This window comes from Platichthys flesus, chromosome 1 (genome assembly GCF_949316205.1).
Source record: "Platichthys flesus chromosome 1, fPlaFle2.1, whole genome shotgun sequence".
Classification (NCBI taxonomy): Eukaryota; Metazoa; Chordata; class Actinopteri; order Pleuronectiformes; family Pleuronectidae; genus Platichthys; species Platichthys flesus.
In genome coordinates this window covers 31,036,365-31,056,090 of record NC_084945.1, presented here as the reverse complement: position 1 = coordinate 31,056,090, position 19,726 = coordinate 31,036,365, and the positions used below count along the sequence as shown (strand labels likewise).

Below are 19,726 nucleotides of genomic sequence, written 5' to 3'. Positions count from 1 at the left end.
ATAAATTGTCTATTTCTGGAATCATCAGCCTCCCGTCCCGTTTATTGTGGTTGAAGTCCTGCTCACCACTATTGGCACCCTTACATTTTTTGCATAACCTGTGCAATATCTTCAGAAATAAATGGAAATGTACCAAATTTATATCATCAGGATATTTTAATTGGAGGTCTTTAAAAAAGATAGTTTTTTCAACTTGCATATTGTAATTTCAAAGAAGAAACAGAAAAAACATCACGTGCAGAGATAACGTCAACCCACTTTAACATTTGGTTGAACACCCTTTGACAGTGAACGACAGCATACAAACGTTCCTTGTAGCCATCTATGAGCTTCTTGCACTTTTCAGCTGGTATTTACATAAAAAGATCAGTCATTCCTTTTTATGTCTTTTCCTCAGCAATGGTGTCTTCCTTGGCCTTCGCCCATAAAGCCGCATTTGGTTTAGTGTGTGGCGTATGGTACTTGTTGAAACCACGACTCCAGACTGTTCGTGGTTGGCCTTCAGGTCTTTAGATGATTGATGTGAGGTTTTTCCCACCACTCGCACCGACCTCGGAAGACTTCTCTCTTCATTTTTTCTCTTACTCCCATGCCAAGGGAGCTTCTTGACAGTTCCATGCTTGGCAAACTTCTTATAACATTACGCACTGTTGAAACAGGGATACCAAGGTCTTTGGAGATGGCCTTATACCCTTTGGAGGTCTTGTGTATGCTAGTAATAGCCCTTCTGATGTCCTCAGACAGCCCCTTTGTCTTCACCATTGTCACAGGAAATAACAGGTGGCTTTTTTATTTACCACTTTCAGTTCGGGAGGCAGTCACCATCTGTTCGTTTAAAAGTAGGCTCAAAACCTTCCTTTTTGATAAAGCTTATAGTTAGAGCTAATTAGTGCGCCAGAACGTTACTTGTTCTATTTTATGACACATGACACACGGAGCTTCTCTTTCCAGCTTCTCCTTCCTCTTCTCCATCCCTATCCCCCTTCCCCGGAATCCCTTTGCTTTATCACCCGCAGATCCAGGGCCTCTGTGGCCGCACCATGGATTAGTGAATATGGGCTATACAAATAAAATTTGATTGATTGATTTTTAGAACATGGATCTAATAATTCATTGGCTAATTAATGTCACATGGGCACAGACAATTTATCACTGGTGATTCTCATTTGTGATTTACCATGGGTGAGTCATAATGTGTTTCCATACTGATCTACAGCAAAGGGTGTCAATATCAGTGACATAATAATATATATTATAATAATAGCTTACTCCTACAAGGCACCTGGTGGACCCTTGACACCATCTCATCTACCTGCTGCGAGCAGACTTGCAAATCTAGTTATTTCTTTACAACACCAAATCAAGAAAAAAAGAGGATAAAGGAGCTCGGTCAGTCTTTAACCATCTTTATTTTGCTTATGTTCATACAAGCACACACACAGGGAAAAAATAACTTGTCTGTCTAGTGCAAGGTAATGAAGCATAGACCTATACACATCTCATTGCACTGGGTAATTAAAACAACAACCTTTAAATGGCCATTTCAGTCAGAATTTATATGCTAAAAGAATTGAGTCTTAAGGGAATTTTAAACATGATAGAACCCCGCCTTAATTAAGACAAACTGCAAGGTGTGTTGATTAGTAACTTAAAGACTTGTTACAAGGTTCTAAAAAAAAAAAATTGTAGGGAGGAAAGGCAGATTACTGGATAAATTTAAGACAGGAACCATTGAGGCTAAAACCCCACTATAGTAAACAATGCAATACAATTGTATTAGGGTGGTAAAGATGAGTTTAGATACACTAACAATAACTAGGGAGGTACAACCAAAGTTAACCTGTTCATTCGTGAAATAAAAAATATATATGAATGGATTTAGCTTTGTATGAGAGAAATATCACAATAGAATGACACTATTAGTTGGTCTCCACTTGGGTTTTGTTAATACTGCATCTCATCAGGTAGTCCAGAGCCATCATTAAAACAAACACACTGTTTGTCTCCTCACTATGCTGCAGTGAGTTAACTGCAGTTATCACATCATCACTTTTTAGGTCTGAAATACAGAATTTTGGTCTGAAAACTTGGTACTTATTTTATCAATTTTGTCATTATTTCAAGAGAACCAAGGCCTCTCTTTATCTAACAGTATATGGAATTATTCTAGGTATTTATTAATACAGTTAGAGTGTGCTAGTCCAGTGTGATGCAAATAAATTTGCCTTATTTCCATGTCCTCCGTAGGAGGGGTAAGGGATGGGAGCTTTGATTGACACCTGTGAGTTTAATTCTGTCTCTTATTGATAGTACATACAGTGACCTGTCTCACTATGTGTGGAGAGTGGAAACCCAGTCCTGGTGTGACGGGGGGTCTGGGAGGATCCAGCTCTGAGGAACCAGAGATCCATCAGGATGATCCGCTTCAACCGTAAACACATCCCACTCTCTCCTTCAAAAAACAAAACAAAAAACATATTACAGTCCAAAGTATATTTGGTTGTCATTGGCATAAGAATGATATGATATCCCATTAAAACGGCTGATGACGTTTCCTAATGGGAGCATGAAGAGCAAAAATAGTATGGTACCAAGAATGGACCTTATGGCACTCCACAATTGGGCCAAGGATGAGGGGTTATTTCCAATGGAAACTGACGTTTATCTATCTAAGAGATATAACTTGAATATGCCGATATGCCGACGCATTGTGTTAGCCTATTGATCAGAATGTTATGATCAATAGTGTAAAATGCGACACTGATGTCAAGGAGCAGTAAAACGGTGCATCACCAGCAATGGCAGAAATTGATAAATCATTAGTAATTTTAAGGAGGGCGGTTTCCATAAGCTGTCATTTGCACTCTGGAATTTGTTGATTTTTCATTATCCTCACAGATATCTAGCAGTTGGGTCGAAACCACCTTTTTAAGAATTTTGCCTTTAAATTTTGCATTTTTCAATAAAGGCTGAATGGTGGCTTCCTAAAAAAAATCATGGATTTAGACAGAAGAACAATTGATAATTCTACATAATTCTAATAATAGCACTGATTGATTATTTTAGGAATGATTTGGGTAAGATGTCGAGAGGGCTTGACAACGAATGCATCTGCAACACAGTGTCGATAAAATGAGGAAGTAAAAAATTCGACGGTGGATACTTCTAGTGAACATGTTTGTCCGGGGTAAAATTCATCACTATGAGTGGTTGATTATAAAAGATATGCGTAACATATTTATGATAGAATCAGAACCTAAGGGAAAATAACAGCACAGACCTACCCCTCCATGATGCCACAATATCAACACTGATCATCACATAATGATAATTTTATTATTTTTTCAGAGCAGCACTCGCATAGTCCCGCTTTCTCTTTTCCTTTCTCTCTCTCTTGCTCTCTTACATAAATGGTTTTAGAAAAATCTTTGACAAGAATCTGACACTATGTATGACCTTAAACACAGTCATAGCCTCTAAAAATTGTTATTAACAATAGGCATAGAGACAGTCCTCTCGAAAGGAAATGCACTCATTCAGCTAAGCATGTTTAATTGATATTCAATGAAAACCGTCCAATATACAGGTTAAAACCGTCCAATATACAGGTTAAACCGATAGTTTAGTATCGGTTTAACCTGATACTAAACTAGTATCAGGTTAAACTGATACTAGTTTAGCCCATACTGAATAAATCTTTGATTGCAAGTAGTGCTGGCCAATAAAACAATATAACGTTGATGGAACTCATCTCATCCATGTTTTGGAGAAACAGCGAACGATAATGAGCATTGCGCTGTGCCGAACCAATCGTGTGGCTGGAATAGAGTTACACAGCACAGAGTGTAGGAAGAAGAGCAGCACACGTGCTAATTATTGGGCTCCTGCATTGAGGTGGCAGACTCAAGAAAGTATGAACAAATTTAAGACACTGGGAAAAGATAATGTCGATAATTCTAAAATGAATACGAAGACAAGCGCATTGTGGGAATGGTTCAGCAAACTTCAAACTCACAGTCATATCTATGACATACAACTACAAAAAGCTCTATGCATGCCCCTGTTCACTAGAGTTCAGGTTGAAGTTATCAAAATAACACTTTGACTGTATGTTTTGTTCATCACTCACATTGCGTTGGCTAGGCAAAGCAGAAAAAGCATAAAATTCCTTGACGGTTGTTATGTTCCTTGAGTAAAGTCCAAGGGTCCAAGAATAATAATGAACTAAAAACAACTTGCTAAAAGAGGAAATCGACACTGACTAGCAGCAGTAACACTTGAACTCAAAACCACAACCTAAAACAAACACAATGGTCACGCTATCAACATCAGCACATGCTGGGACCAGACAACACTGGAGCACTGCAGCATTAAAGACATGACAACAATCCTTAGTCAACACAAATGGAACAGCTAACTACAATGGTTGTGGACTGTAGAAAAAAAAGTCAAAGTCAATGTCGGAGAGGATGCTCTCAATGGTGCATGTGTAAAAGTTTGTTAATGTTTTTGCAGACAGGCCTAACTTATTGAGCCTCCTCAGGAAGTATAGTCGCTTTCGGGCAGTTTTGACCACCGAGTCCGCTTGTCTGGACTAGGTAAGGTCGTCCTTGATTAACACACCGAGGAATTTGAAGTCGGAGACTCTGTCCACAACGGCTTCATCGATGTGTATGGGATCGTGACCCCCCCCTCCCCCTGCAGCTTCCTGAAATTGACGATCATCTCCTTGGTCACTGGGGGGTCACCAAGACAATTCGTGTTTCCATGAAAACTCACACTTAAATTTATCAAATGAGTTGCAAAATGAATCTAAAATATAGTCAAGACATTGACAAAAGTTAGAAATAATGATTTTTATTTTAAATATTAATTTTGTTCTTCAAACTTTGCTTTCGTCAAAGAATGATCCATTTGCAGCTATTACAGCATTGCAGACCTTCGCATTTTAGCTGTTAATATGTTGACGTAATCGGTAGAAATTTCACCCCACGCTTCCTGATGCATCTCCCACAAGTTGGATTGGCTTGATGGGCACTTCTTGCGTAGCATACGGTCAAGCTGCTCCCACAACAGCTCAATGGGGATGAGATCTGGTTACTGCGCTGGCCACTCCATTACAGACAGCATACTAGCTGCCTGCTTCTTTCCTAAATAGTTATTCCATAATTTGAGGGGGTGATTTCGGTCATTGTCCTTTTGTAGGAGGAAATTGGCTCCAATCAAGCGCTGTCCACAGGGTATGGCATGGCGTTGCAAAATGGAGTGAGAGCCTTCCTTATTTAAAATCCCTTCTACCTTGTACAAATCTCCCACTTTACCAGCACCAAAGCAGCCCCAGACCATCAAATTACCTCCACCATGTGATCCAAACACCTCAAACTTTGATTTGTCTGTCCATAACACTTTCTTCCATCTTCCTCTGTCCAATGTCCAGTGTTCTTTTGCCCATATCAATCTTTTCTTTTTATTGGCCAGTCTCAGATATGGCTATTTCTTTGCAACTCTGCCTAGAAGGCCAGCATCCCGGAGTTACCTCTTCACTGTAGTCGCTGACACTGGTGTTTTGAGGGTACCACTTTAAGAAGCTGCCAGTTGAGGAACTGTGAGGCGTCTATTTCTCAAACTAGAGACTATACTAGTCTTCTTGCTGAGCTGTGCACCGGGGCCTCCCACTTCTCTTTCTACTCTGGTTAGAGCCTGTTTGTGCTGTTCTCTGAAGGGAGTAGTACACACCGTTGTAGGAAATGTTCAGTTTCTTCGCAATTTCTCGAATGGAATAGCCTTCATTTCTAAGAACAAGAATAGACTGGTGAGGTTCAGATGAAAGTTCTCATTTTCTGGCCATTTTGAGATTATAATTGAACCCCCAAATGTGATGCTCAAGATACTCAACAAGCTCAAAGGAAGGCCAGTTTTATAGCTTCTCTCACCAGCTAAACTGTTTTCAGCGCTGCTAACATAATTGCACAAGGGTTTTTAAGGGTTTTCTAATCTTCAATAAGTCTTCTAAGCGATTAGCAAACACAATGTACCATTAAAACACTGGAGTGATAGTTCCTGGAAATGGGCCTCTATTCACCTATCTAGATATTTCTTTAAAAACCAGTTTCCACCTAGAATAGTAATTTACCACATTAACAATGTATAGAGTGTATTTCTGATTAATTTAATGATGTCTATTTTTCTTTGAAAAATAAGGACATTTCTAAGTGACCCCAAACTTTTGAACGGTAATGTATGTGTTACCATTTTCCAGGTTGGAGAGGGTGTGCATTGTCAGGGCGATGGCCTCATCGCGGGCGGCTGTGGCTAAGTGGTAGAGTGGTCGTCCTCCAACCTGAAGGTCGGCAGTTTGATCCCCAGTCTGACCCATCTGCATGCCGAATTGTCCTTGGGCAAAATGCTGAACCCCGAATGGCCCCCCAGGGAATAACTAAGTGCTGTGAATAAATGCACTGTATGAATGTGTGTGTGAATGGGTGAATGTAGAACTGTACTGTACAGCGCTTTGAGCGGTCATCAAGACTAGAAAAGCGCTATATAAATTCAAAGCCATTTACCATTTATCTTTGGATCTGTTTCGGCGGTAATGCCAAATGAAAGGGGTCTAGGGTGTTCGGAAGGGTAGAGCAGATACGGTTTTGACCAGCCGCTCGAAGCACTTCATAATGGTGGAGGTCAGTGCAACAGGGCGGTAGTCATTTAAACAGGTGATGAATGGTTCCTTATGTATGGGGATGATGGTGGCCTGCTTGGAGCAGGTGGGGACTGTTGACAGATGTAGGGAGATGTTGAATATGGAGGTGAATACCTCCGCTAGCTGGTTGGCGCACCCCCTGAGGACGCGGCCTAGAACTCCATCGGGCCCAGATGACTTTCTAGGGTTCACTCTTTGAAGCTCTCGCCTCACGTCAGCCACGGTCAGGGACAGAGTGCTGTCTTCTCGGTCCTCGGCCAGATCATCACTGCTATTTCTCCCTTTATAGCCTGTGATGTGTCGCAGGCCACCCCAGAAGCGCCGGGGGTCAGAGCTGAGGTAGTTGGATTACAGCTAGTCTCTGTAGTCTCTTTTTCCATCTCTGATGGTGCTCCGTTGGTCACATCTGGTGTTCTTCAAAGCCTCCAGGTCACCAGAGGTATAGGCAGAGGACCGTGCTCTGAGCTTAGCACGGACATTACCATTTACCCAGGGCTTTTGGTCTGGGAAAGTCCTACCACTGACCCTAGGGACGACACCATCGATGCATTTAAAGACATATGCAGAGACATTGTCTGTGTATTCATTAAAACTGTTTTTTTCCTGTTTTAGAAACACACATTTAACTGAAGCAAACAGCAATTCAGATAAATCAACATCCTGTGCCTTTTTACTGACCAGGGCTCTAGTCAGAATGCTAACTTTAAAAAATCTGGAAAACTCTGAGCCAGATCTGAATATTTTAAGTCAGAATATCAATAAAACATCAGGGGCAGGATAAACTTTACCTCCTGCTATATTGTTTCCCATGATGAAATCCACACCATCAACATTAAAAAATGAGCGGATGGCAACTGGGAAGAAACAAGTTTGGTCGGCACATAAATAAGTTGGAGAGTTGTGAGGACTGTGAGCCGCCGGTATCGCATAGCACCGTCAATGGGCGTGGGTCATCTGCCTCCCCTTTGAGAGACAAAAATCCTTAAAAGATGAAAGGTTTAAACCAAAATCATCTGGCACTTTGGGAGCGGCGGCCGGGCCAACCATAGTGACCGTTTTAATTAACCCCAATCCCTTTGGCTGCTGCTTGGAAACGGCAACCAGCTGCTTCTGCCTCCAGGCTGCACAGTCTTCAATCAAGTGACCAGGATAAGGACATTTGATTGTGCCACCAGTTTTCTGGTAAGAGTCACATTGAGGAGAATCAAGGTAGTCACTTTCTGCTCATTTAAAAAAATTAGGGCTGCATTTCAAAATAAGAGAAAATAAATAAAATATAAAATTGTGCATGTTCGAAAAAAAGGGCTAAACTTCAGAAAAATTTAATAAAAGGGAGCAAAAGTTATAATTAAATTTTTTCTGTTTCACATCTTGACTCAAAAGTCTCAACTAATTTTATAGATAATAAATCTCAACACATCTTAACAATCTAAACATCAGCTAAACAAACAAATAATCGCGTGAGACAAGTTTGACAGGTTAACGTGACAGTGACTCCCATTCCGCGCTACCTGTAGCAAAGGGACTAAAACCAGCTTTGTAACTCATTCCGCTCGGCGAGGGGTGTTAAACGAGGATAAACCATCCGTAAGATATTGAAACCGTACAGCTGGCGTCCTGTTGTTTCCTGCTGTTACTGTCATGAGCTGTACCGAAGGTGTTTATGTCTCAGGCTCGGACCGGAAGCGAGGTATTTGGTGTGTCTATTAAATCTGTCCGCTCCGCTGTTTATTACAATAAATAGGTCTAAAAAATATGTTTATGGTGTTTGACTGTTCAATACTGTTCATATTCATTACATCTAAAAAGCAGACATAAAACTAACTTAAAAGTTACTTTTCCTAGTAACTAATTACTTTTGATATACAATAACTGTTGAAGTAATTCAATTACCTTTAAAAGAAGGAACAAGTAACTAATTACTAATTTTCAGTAACTTGCCCAACGCTGCCTATATCCCACGCCCCCACTTTTTCCTACTTTTGCATGCATTTTCTCCTTCACACTCCTCTGTTTCTCTCCCTTTCTCCGTCTCACTCATCTGTCTCTCAGTTGTCTGTATTTCTCCCTTTGTTTTCCCTACCTGTACAACGCCTGGAATGCACAGACTTGATTGACTGAGTAGTTTCACTTGGGAGGGCTTATCTCACATGCAATTGGTCTGAGCGTTTCCTCATCCCCTAAACCACTACCCTGAAGACTACAAAAGCTGCGCTGGTTACAAATAGAAGCTCCCTCTCAAGTTTGAAATCATCTGTGTCTGTACGCCTCCGGCATAGCTCATACGCTTGTATAATGGCACCTTTAACCTTTTTATAGACAAGACTATCTTCCACTAAAAGTGAACAGCAAGCTTCCTGAGCTTTATCTACCAACTTACAGTTACGTAGTTTGGTCCAAATGTCTTGTCACGTCATGACCAATGCAAAGCAATTGCGATATGACTCACGGAATTTTATTTTTTATTTTTTCTGACATCAAATGCAGCAGTAGAACCTGACGTTAACTGCGTACCAGCAGAGATGCAAAAGAATTTGACTGCAGCGCTTACTCAGAAATCTTAAAAGCCGTCCTTAACCATAACTCCCTCCGGAGTGGAATCTCTCTTCTCTAACTGAAGATGAGCCCAGCGCACCTTTAATCAAGCATCAAACCTGGAGCCAGGAGATGACTCCACAGGAAAGGGATCGTAATGCGGCAGTGTTTTGCTTCCATCCCACTGCTGTCACACAAACAACCAGCAAACATCAGCGTTAAGTCTGGTCTTAACAACAACAAACATTCCCTAGATCCTGCCTAATCACAACTTTATCTAACTATCATCTGGAGCGAGCCGGGCTTGAGGCAACTTAAAAGTAGGGGTGCAACGATTAACCGACATAGCTGACAAAAATTAGTGACAAAAATAATCGCCCACAAATGTTTAAGTCGATGATACGTCATAGCGCACTTTTTTCGTGCCGTGAAGCTAAACTAAACGTCATTTTACCGAAGGTGCTGATGGAAATAGCTGAGGAGTAAGCCATCTCGCTCCCTTCCTATCGCTGAAAGTCGCGCATGTGCAATTGCGACAAAACATAGCTGAACAGCGGCATCCGTTGCAACACCATCGCATACTAGAAAGTCTAAATATGAGAGAATTTCACCCTTAACCCTAGAACACTACCACCGGGTGTTTTTTACCCGAGGGAGTGTGGTCATGGGATTTTCATTGTGTTGCTGCTGTCTGAGAAGCGTGGGTCCTTGGGTAACTTCAGTCTGCTCACTGATGTCATAAAAGGTAGGCTAGTTTCCCTGCTCCCATCCCTGTTTTTTTCAATTGGCACGTGTTCGGGTGATTTTTACCAGACGTTAGTGATAGAGGGTAAAATATTTGTTGAATATGATATCATTTGTAAATGATGCAGGGAGACTGTGCCTTCACCAGACATCTCCCAGGAACAGCTGGACCGAAGAACAAGTTCCCAGCTCTATAAAAACCTTTTCACAAATTTTAGAGCCTTTTTATAGGGTCCCCCCATGATACAATTTTTTGGTTTTATGAGGTGTTGTATCAGGGAAAATAAAAGATTACTTCAAATTGCAATGTAATATTGTACATTCATATATTTTGATGAGAAGTATTTTTTATCGGGTATATTATAGTGATGGTGTAACTAATTGTACATTAGTGTTTTAGGGTTAATATAGCCTGAAAAAAAAGAAGCCACAATTATTATTTGATAACACAGGTTATAAAGTTATATATATATATATATATATATATATATAGTTATACAATATATATAAAAACTATAGTTTGTTGCATTAAAAAAATTATAGGACAATAAAAAACTGTTGACATTTAACAGCTATTTTTACCTGTTACAAAAAAGGAAAACACCAAACTCTTATGAAGAGGAGAACAAAATACATGTGTAGGCCTACTTTGAAATAAATTAATCACAGAAAAATGCTTTTTTTGCTCATCTCCAGCTTGGTTATTTTCAGCAGATGCTGTGTGCTTGCTCTGGAAATGTCTTTAGCATCATTTTTTTTGTTGTTTGCTAATTCCTTGCCATATATCCAGCATAAATGTAAACATAGTTGGCAGTGAAAGCAAATTAATCTGTCCACGCAGAATTAAACTCTCTATTTTCCTTGCAGACTTTTCTTTTTTGGGGATTTATCCCTGGTTAGTTTACTGAGGTCGGGTGTCGGAAACTGTAGATTAGCGACCTGCAGGGAAGAGCGCCGGGCCGTAGACTTAATAGGATGTGATGCATATTTTAGTTGACGAAATATTAAAACAAGCAGAGGGGAGACCGGAGACGAACACAGAAGCTGTAGCTCTGTACAAACCAACTTTAGCGTCTGCTCTGATCAAGAAGCTGCTGAGCTGATCTCTGAGCAGTGGTGACCAGAGAAACTCTGTGTTTTCATGGTTTCCATTGATAAGAAGCAGCCGGTCAGTCACTGACCAGCTGCTTCACGTGAAAGAGCTCTGATCTCACTCTGTGTGTCTCTTTGAGCGAGTGAGCGTGGCGGCGCCCCTGGGCCTGTGTGTTTGTGTGCTATCTGGGAGCATGCACACATTAATCAACGATAAGTCGATTAATCGTTTCAATAATCGATACATTTATCGACTATCATAGTAGATAGTTGCAGCCCTACTTGAAAGGAAACTTCGGCGGTTGAGACCCTGAAATGCCTACCTCTGTCTGGGACCGATCTTCACCAAAATTTACTTCAAAAACTAAAAAGGCAAAGTAATAACGAGTTGCCCGAAGGGAAGACTGATTAGGTCCAGCTTGACACTCAGTTGTCTAGTCCAAGGAAGCTATGGAATGTTATGTTTAAGAAAGATTATCCAATTGACATCCAGATATCAACACCTACAAGAGCCAATAAAACGGTAAAACATAATGTTTGTCTAATTGTGTCTCTTGGAATATAATTTTTTGGGGAATTCTTCTTCTACCCAAGGCCTTTCAGGTGTGATCTCCTCTCTCAGCTTTTGTGTAAGCTCCTTTGTCTTTCCCATGATTGCAACTCACCTTGAATACCTTCATGGGTGGGGTTTATATATGCATCACAGCTGAAGCAAATGAAGGATCAGTATAGAGTTCCCAAAGGCTTAATAATGTTTCAACTCAACTTTAAGACAAAAAAAACTGTCGGACAGCTTTAAAAACAACAATATTATATAGGGGTTGAATAATTGTGACATGGCTATCTTAACAAAATATACTGCTACACACAAATACTACATCATGCATTTTCCGTGTGGATTTTCTTTATCACTCAACTCATAAAGAAGGCATCCGAAGCAGAATCTTGATCAAAGAACAAGATTCTGTCTACTTTAATTGATAAATCCTTAAAATCTTTAGGGGGGTGAATATTTCTGATTACAACTGTAAATGATCAAATATGCATCCCATACTTTGAAGTCCCCTTCTGTTGCCCTGGAGTTTTAATTTGACCGATTACATTATTAAATGTCCCCCTCTGCCCATCCACTACAGCCACACAAGTAAGTATATGCTTTTAATCAACTGGATCAACGGGTGATATTATTAGCGCTGCCCGGCGGTTCAGCGTCGCTTCAGTGTCCGGTGTGAACAGCCAAGCACCGGCGCGATAGGGATTAGCGCGGTGCTTTGGCGTCGCCTCCACGTTCTCTGTTCCTCTTTCAAAATGAATGCGCTGTCGATGTCTTCAAAAACAGACTCAATGGCAGCATCTACACATCTCAGCTCTCCAGCGGCAGGCATGTTTGTTGAAAACGAATTCAACCCAAGGGCACTTTGATGACGTGGTTGATTACGTTACCGTTGATCATCTGTCCATCATCGTATAAAGCCTGTCCTGACAATCTGATAATAAAGTATAAAAACACAAGTTACTAAACAATCAAACTAATTAACTAGGAGGTGTGTGAGTGTGTTTGTGAATGTAAATTAGCATGCTTTAAAGAATGCTCCCTAAGATAAGAGCCCCCCTCCTTCTTCTGAGGTTGCCTCACGGCACAGGGGGAAGGTTTAACTAGGTGAGATGCTATGCGTGTCTGTGTGGAAGTTAATCAGATAATGATAGTCAGGGACAAAGCCTGTGGCGAGCCTAACTATTAACCTTTCTTTAACTTATGCCTACAACGTCAGAGCATATATCAAACTTATAAGCACACACCGATTAAATAAACAGTCTTGCTTAGCGTAGTATAATTATTAAGCCCAGATTATGTTACCAGTCCGAGGGAAAGAGGAAAAGAAGTTGCTGTTCAGTTTGCAGTTCTGTGACGTCTCCTGGCTTTGTGGTCGTAGATTTCTGCATTCGCGATTCTGTCGAGCCGTGTGCTAAGATGCTGGTTGAAGTTTTCCTGCAGGACATCGCGTCGCTACGAGGAGTTTGGTAGAGCTTGAAGGGCGAGGAGATTTCCTTGAAGAGTGTGGGCAGGGGAGCTGCACCTCTGACCTCCAGTTGTGGGTTGGATAGAGAAGGAAGCTGGATCAGCCAGGCCCCCCCCCCTTGGCGATGTAGGAGAAGAGAGGCTGGACAGCCTGCTGGCCTTCGAAGGATTGTAGAAAGAGAGAGATCTTGGGGAGACCTCTCCTTATATTGGCCCCGGTGACCTCACAGGTCTTGGACCAGAGTGACCAATAGGAGTTGACCCTGGTGGCTCTTGACACCTTTGTGTGATATTGCCCTGACCCCAGGACATGCAGCATTCCGTTACATCCTCTGGGAGACTGAGTTCCTTGACTTTCAAAGATCAATGGAACCTGTTGCATCTTGGGGGATTGAGTCCACTCCAGCACATGCGGCATGTTTGTAACAAGTTTGACTGAAAGGAGGCCTGTGGTTTGCACAAAAACCATGTCCCAACACATGATAAGACTACAAGCCTGAACAGCTCTAAGTGTCAATATGTCATCAGTGTCTTAGCGCCACCTACTGATTTGCCATGAAACCGGAAGTACTTTGTTAATCCACTCTGCATTATCGAACCGGTTCCAAACTACTGACCTATGATCACAATTCTGACCTTAAAACATCCATATATTAATATTAGTTCATGGTCATAGCGCCACCTACTGATCAGTGTGAAAATTATGTTGTGGTAACATTGTCCAATTGACATAAAATTGCTCACACTACATCAGAGCGCCTACTTGAGCAGATCTATATGTCTGTATATAATAATAGTGATGGCGCCAATTGGTCTAGTCTGGGGTCTGGCTGGGCCATTCCAAAACATGAATCTTCTTCTGTTGAAGCCATGCTTTTGTTGATTTGGATGTGTGCTTTGGGTCGTTGCCATACTGATAGGTGAAATTCCTCTTAATCTTCAGCTTTCTAACGGAAGCCTGGCGGATTTCTGCCAAAACTGACTGGTATTTTTTAACTGTTCCTCCACCTTGACCAAGGCCCCTGTTCCAGCTGAAGTAAAACAGCCCCAAAGCATGATGCTGCCACCACCATGCTTCACTGTGGGTATGGTGTTCTTTCGGTGATGTGCAGTGTTGTATTTGCGCTAAACATACCTTTTGGAATTATGGCCAAAAAGGTCAACTTGGTTTCATCAGACAACATATTTTCCCACATGCTTTTTGAGACTTCATGTATGTTTTTGCTAAATTCAGCCGGCCTTGGATGTTTTTCTTGGTAAGAACAGGCTTATGTCTTGCCACCCTACATCATAGCCCAAACATATGAAGGATACAGAAGCTTGTTGTCACATGTAATACACAGCCAGTCCTTGCCAGAAATTCCTGCAGCTCCTTTAATGTTGCTGTAGGCTTCTTGGGAGCCTCCATGACCAGTTTTTTCATCAATTTTGGAGGGATGTCCAGTTCTTGATAATGTCACTGTTGTGCCATATTTTCTCCTCTTGATGATGGCTGTCTTCACTGTGTTCCATGGTATATCAAATGCATTGAAAATTATTTTGTACCCTTCTCCTGACCGATACCTTTCAACAATGAGATCCCTCTGATGCTTAGGAAGCTCTCTGCAGCCAATGGGTCTTGCTGTAAGTTGCAACTAAGAGAACGTCAGGATAATACTACTAAAAAAGCTGAACTTTATTTGGGATTGATCAGAAGCACTGTAAATGATGGCAGTTGTGTACTAACAACTATTTAACATGAGTTTGAATGTAATTGGTTAAATTTGAATACAGCCACATCCCCAGTTGTAAGAGGGTGTGCACACTTATGCAGCCACATTATTTTTTTTTCCTTCTAAAAGATTTCAGTTTCTTTTTTCAACTGAATTGTTCACATTAAAGGTGGAAAAAGTTCGGAGAGGATTTATCTTTGTCTCATTTGTTTACATCACAAAAACCTTGCATTTTAACAGGGGTGTGTAGACTTTTTATATCCACTGTATGTGGATGGGCAGAGGGGGACATGTAATAATGTGATTGGTAAAATTGGTCAAATTAAAACTCCAGGACAACAGAAGGGGAATACAAAGTATGGGATGCATATTTGATCATTTATATCATATAAAATATGTCATCAATATCGTTTAAAATCCTTTTCAGTGTGTTTCCTTGCGCGATACGCTTGTTGCGAGCGAAAAAAATGTACTCGGCGCCAAAACGACCACTGCACTGCGCGAGGCACACTTGGCGCAGTGCGTCCGGTGTGAACAGCACAAAGGTTTAACAGGGGGGGATGGGAGGCAGCTGGCTTTCCTAGCTTGGCTCCCCGCTTCCGCGTTGCTTCCGCCCCGGGTGAGAACCCGGCGTAATACTCAAAGTGTTTTGTGGATTTCAACACCTCACCCACCCCTCCATCACCATAGTGGTGAGTGGATAATGAGTGACTTATAATTTTCGGTGAACATCCTTTTATGGTGTTTCTTTAGGTTTTGTTTCCTAATGAATTTGTTGCTTCAGGGTTTTTCTTCTGACAAAACTACACAATCAAGTTCCCGTCATTATAATTAAATTAGGACCAAAGTTGTTGTATTTTTCCATTCTGTGTTTGTTTTCTGAGCTCTTACAGCCAGTGTTAGCTAGGTTATGTCTAACATTGTTGTCAGTGTGTTCATGTTGTGTTGCTGCTCTTAATCATAGAAAAATGGTCATTGACAGTAATTTATGTTCTTTACTTGTAAGTCAGTCTCTGTATTTAAGTGACTAATAATATATATAGGTGACTTAATGGGCCTCACCTGACTTGTATTAAAGCGTGCAGTGAGCGTTGAGCCTGGGTATAGTATTTTCTGAATGGCTGCATGACAGCATCAACATCATCATCTAGGAATCAAACAATAAAAAAATGATTAACAATAATCACACACATGTGACTCAATCATGGCGTTGGTAAAATATATTACCTCCAAATAGAATGGCATGGACTCTCTGTTTGTTCTTTAACTGTGTCTCGCTCTCCTCCTTCACTCGTCCCTCCTGCTTTCTCCTCCTCTCCTCCTCCTGCTCTCCTTCCAGCATCACCATCAGAGCTTTTTCCTCTGCCGAGTAAACCACTGTCCGTCTTTTCATCACACTCCTCAGCCACTCCAGCCGACTGCTGAATGCCTTATCACATTCTTGCTCTGAGATGATACCTTAAACACACATACAAACTTTTCAGGATGCTCCACAGGGATATTTCTGTTTTTCTGAGGAATTAGACGACTGCCTTTTGAGAAACTTTATCTATGAGATTTCCTGAGTAAATATATTTTTAATGCAGTTTGAGAAGACACAAAACAATTTTCTACCTCTGAAATGTAACACCTTGACTCTCTGTCTCTCCATCACAACAGACTGATGAAGGGACTGGAGGGGATGAAGACAGGATAGATGTTCCCCTTACCTTTCCTGGATGCTGCCTCTTTCCTTAGCCTGCGCAGTTTCTCCAGAGATCTCAGAATGTCCTGCATCCTTTTGACATCTGCCTGTTTTTTCCTCACCTCAGAGAGGACAAGGTCTGCATTCAGCTTCAGTTCCTGCTCCTGATACACAAACACAGTAACCTTTATTTTCCTCATCATCTTTGTGAAAGAACTAGAATAAACGCACAGCGGTTGTATGCCCCTGCAAACCAATGCAGTTTCTGTGAACATATTCAAGCTTTTTTTAATTAGATTCATATAAGGTCACTGTGACATTTACCTTTTACCACTGAAATGCAATCACTTTATCTGTAAGACCGACTAGGAACTCATTCAAATTTGAAGAAATTCCCTTTAACACATGGTTGGGATTCACATTCAGGGGGCTAAAAACAAGTTTTTGAGGCCACAGTGACCTTGACCTGTGACCACCAAAATCGTATCGATTTATCAGGGAGTCTAAGTTAACATGTGGGCCAAATTAAAAAAATAGAATTTAATTTAGACGCTAGTGAAATATAAGTCAAAGGGCAAAACATGTGTTTGAAGGGCTGTAATATTTATTATCATCATCTATATCAAGTTAGTTATTATAGTGTAACGTATAAATGTAATTTACATAAGCTTTTTAATTTGCCTTATAGTGGAAGGTTTGTCACTGAATTTGTGTTTCCTCTCATCATAAGCAGTATACGTGTTTGGGAGTATATTGTGAAGGGTCACAGACGGACGTTGATCTGTATGGGGAGCGAAGTATTGACTAGTTGTGAAAAATGTTACATTTCCTTGTTCCAGCAAACATTCTTCATGTCCTTAATATAATATTACCTCTCAGAATAGGTGAATTACACTGTCAGCTGTGTGTGTGTGTTTGTAGCGCTTGTGGAGCTGGTCCGAAACCAAAAGTAAACAAGGAATTGTCCTCTGGATGTGACCTCTTCCAAATTGATACACCCCAAATGATAGGGGAGCGGACAAAGATAGTTTGCAGTATTCAAATTTTTCCAGATCTGTAAAATACATGCAATGGTGGTAAAAGGCTAAACCTAATCTTTTTTTTTGTCCCTACAGTAGTGTCAACTCCTTGTCTTAATAAACTACAGGCGGAACATGCCCTCTTTTCTAATAAAAGTACTATGGTTTGTATGAGACATTCAAGTTTGGGTCGGTAGACATGCCAGATACTCAAATTAACGTGTAGAAGCACTACAAAAGTGGAATTAACATAATATGTCCCCTTTAAGATCATACCAACTTCTCCAGAGACCACAACACCACTGGACAGGGTTATGAGAGGGGGATTCAATATTTAAACATCTTACATACGATCAGAGCGTTAGGTGGGCCGGTCGCTCTTATAAGAAGGCATGTTGCAGGGGCTCACAGGACTGTTCTGTGTTTTGGTGGTGTGCAGCTGTTTTGGCTGATATTTGGTTGATTTTCATAATTGGTTCATGTGGGTTTTTTCTATTTGTGTTTGTTGGTTGGTTAGTGTTGTGTTCATTTGAGTTAATTTGTGCAGCAACTGGGACTATGGGATATTGTGTCTGTGATGGGTTCCAGTCATGTGAGAAGTCTTCAAATTTATGATGAATAAACCATTCAGCTTGCTGTCGTGCAGCATATGGAATGTAAGTGAAGTATTGTGAAAAAGTTCCCTGTGCAAGCCTCTTCATCTCACACAAGCTCGCCACAATATTATCATACTTTGTACAATTAAAGATACATTTACAATGATATGAAGAAGTGATATCCGCCTTTGACTTCACAAGATAATTCAACAATCTTTGCTCACAAGCTTCCTGTGGAGTTGCGGTTATCACGTTATCTTACCTTCATCTTTTCCTGTACTTGATTTATCTGCTTCATCCTCCATATGTCTATAGCAGCCTCTTTATCAGAAATGTCTTCCCACCGGTCTCTCTCCTCCTGCTGCATCAGGTTACTAGCCCTCAGGCTCCGGGCTCTCCTCTGAGCAACACGACTCAGTTTAGCTTTAAATTTCTTTAAACAATCTCTGTCACTGAACAGTTTCACTATTTCCTGGAACTCACTTTGAATTTTTAAAACAGTAAATTGTGACTCTGTCCATACACAGTCATTCTCCACGTTATCTTTCAAAGAATGATGCATTTTTTCAATCGCTGAAACTAGCTGAACTGCTCCATACAAAGACTCTCTCAGGACATGGTCACAGCGGGGGAGGCGATGCTGCTGCTGGATCTTAGTGGTATTAGAAAGTTTAACCCTGCTCTGACAGAACCGCCAGAACCACTGTGTATCCTGCTTCCTCTGAAGGGCGGTTTTTGTTTTCATTCTCAGGTCCACGACCCGTACCCGGTCACGGTAAGCTTCATATTGCTGCTGCCGATTCTCATCGGAATCTAACACTGACCGGAAACCATCGGAGGTGGCAGGAGGTCCAACTCTAGGCTGCGGGAGGCTGCTAAACGCGTTTAACGTGGCGGAAGGTACTATGTTCACCAAGTGCCTAGGTGGAGGGCAGCCGAAGGAAGGCGGGGGGACGGAGGGGTCAAATGCATATGGAATGTCAAAGCGATACACTCCCAAAGCCTCTTCTCTGGTAGACGGCGCAAAGAAATTGCGAGCGACAAATCCTGGTGAAGAAGTCCATGGCGGAGCGGCGTGATCCGGCTGTAGTCCCAGCGAAGGAAAACACTGAGTCGGTTCAGGAGCCGCAGACGGGTGCCTGTTGTCGACGTATGAGTTCTCCAGATAGCCGCCAGAATAGACAGGATGCTCCTGATTTTCTGACGTAACCCGGTGCAGACATCGGTTGTCCATGTCTGAGAGTTTCTAAGCTACACTCGCGTTGCACTATATACAATCTACGCTCACCACTGACCTATCTACGTATTTAGTAAGGCAGCTATGACGAACAATTTCTTCTTCACTTCAACTTCTACCCTTGACTGGATTACATCGCCGACCATTTATAGTGACCAAAGTTGGTACTGCAGCCAATGGCTTGTCATGTTTAGTCTCATCAATTCAAAAACTCACGTAGAAGTAGAAAAGAAAATGCAGCTAACCTCTACTCACATCAAATAGATTTTAATTTATTCTGAATCAATATATTGTAGGTCTACAGTATGCAACACAAGCATGTCGACAGACTGAATGCAAATAACCACATATGAGTTTCTCTTCAATCTTCCCCAAAACAATTTACAA

General features: G+C 41.3%; 1 protein-coding gene across 2 annotated transcripts; it reads right to left on the bottom strand.

Annotated features, from left to right (window-relative positions):
* Positions 1-1,390: 1,390 nt before the first annotated feature.
* pdcd7 (programmed cell death 7) lies at positions 1,391-19,417 on the bottom strand. Of its 2 annotated transcripts, XM_062391348.1 has the most exons (6): positions 18,365-19,417; positions 16,513-16,651; positions 16,031-16,261; positions 15,866-15,950; positions 6,815-7,226; positions 2,317-2,452 (listed from the first exon to the last, which is right to left on the bottom strand). In XM_062391348.1, the coding sequence occupies exons 1-5, from the start codon at positions 19,334-19,336 to the stop codon at positions 7,055-7,057; spliced, it is 1,599 nt and encodes a 532-aa protein (XP_062247332.1). In that variant the 5' UTR covers positions 19,337-19,417; the 3' UTR covers positions 2,317-2,452; positions 6,815-7,054. The 2 variants fall into 2 exon arrangements, with proteins under 2 accessions (XP_062247340.1, XP_062247332.1); XM_062391356.1 differs by lacking the exon at positions 6,815-7,226 and having other exon boundaries at positions 1,391-2,452.
* Between the last annotated feature and the right edge of the window lie 309 nt (positions 19,418-19,726).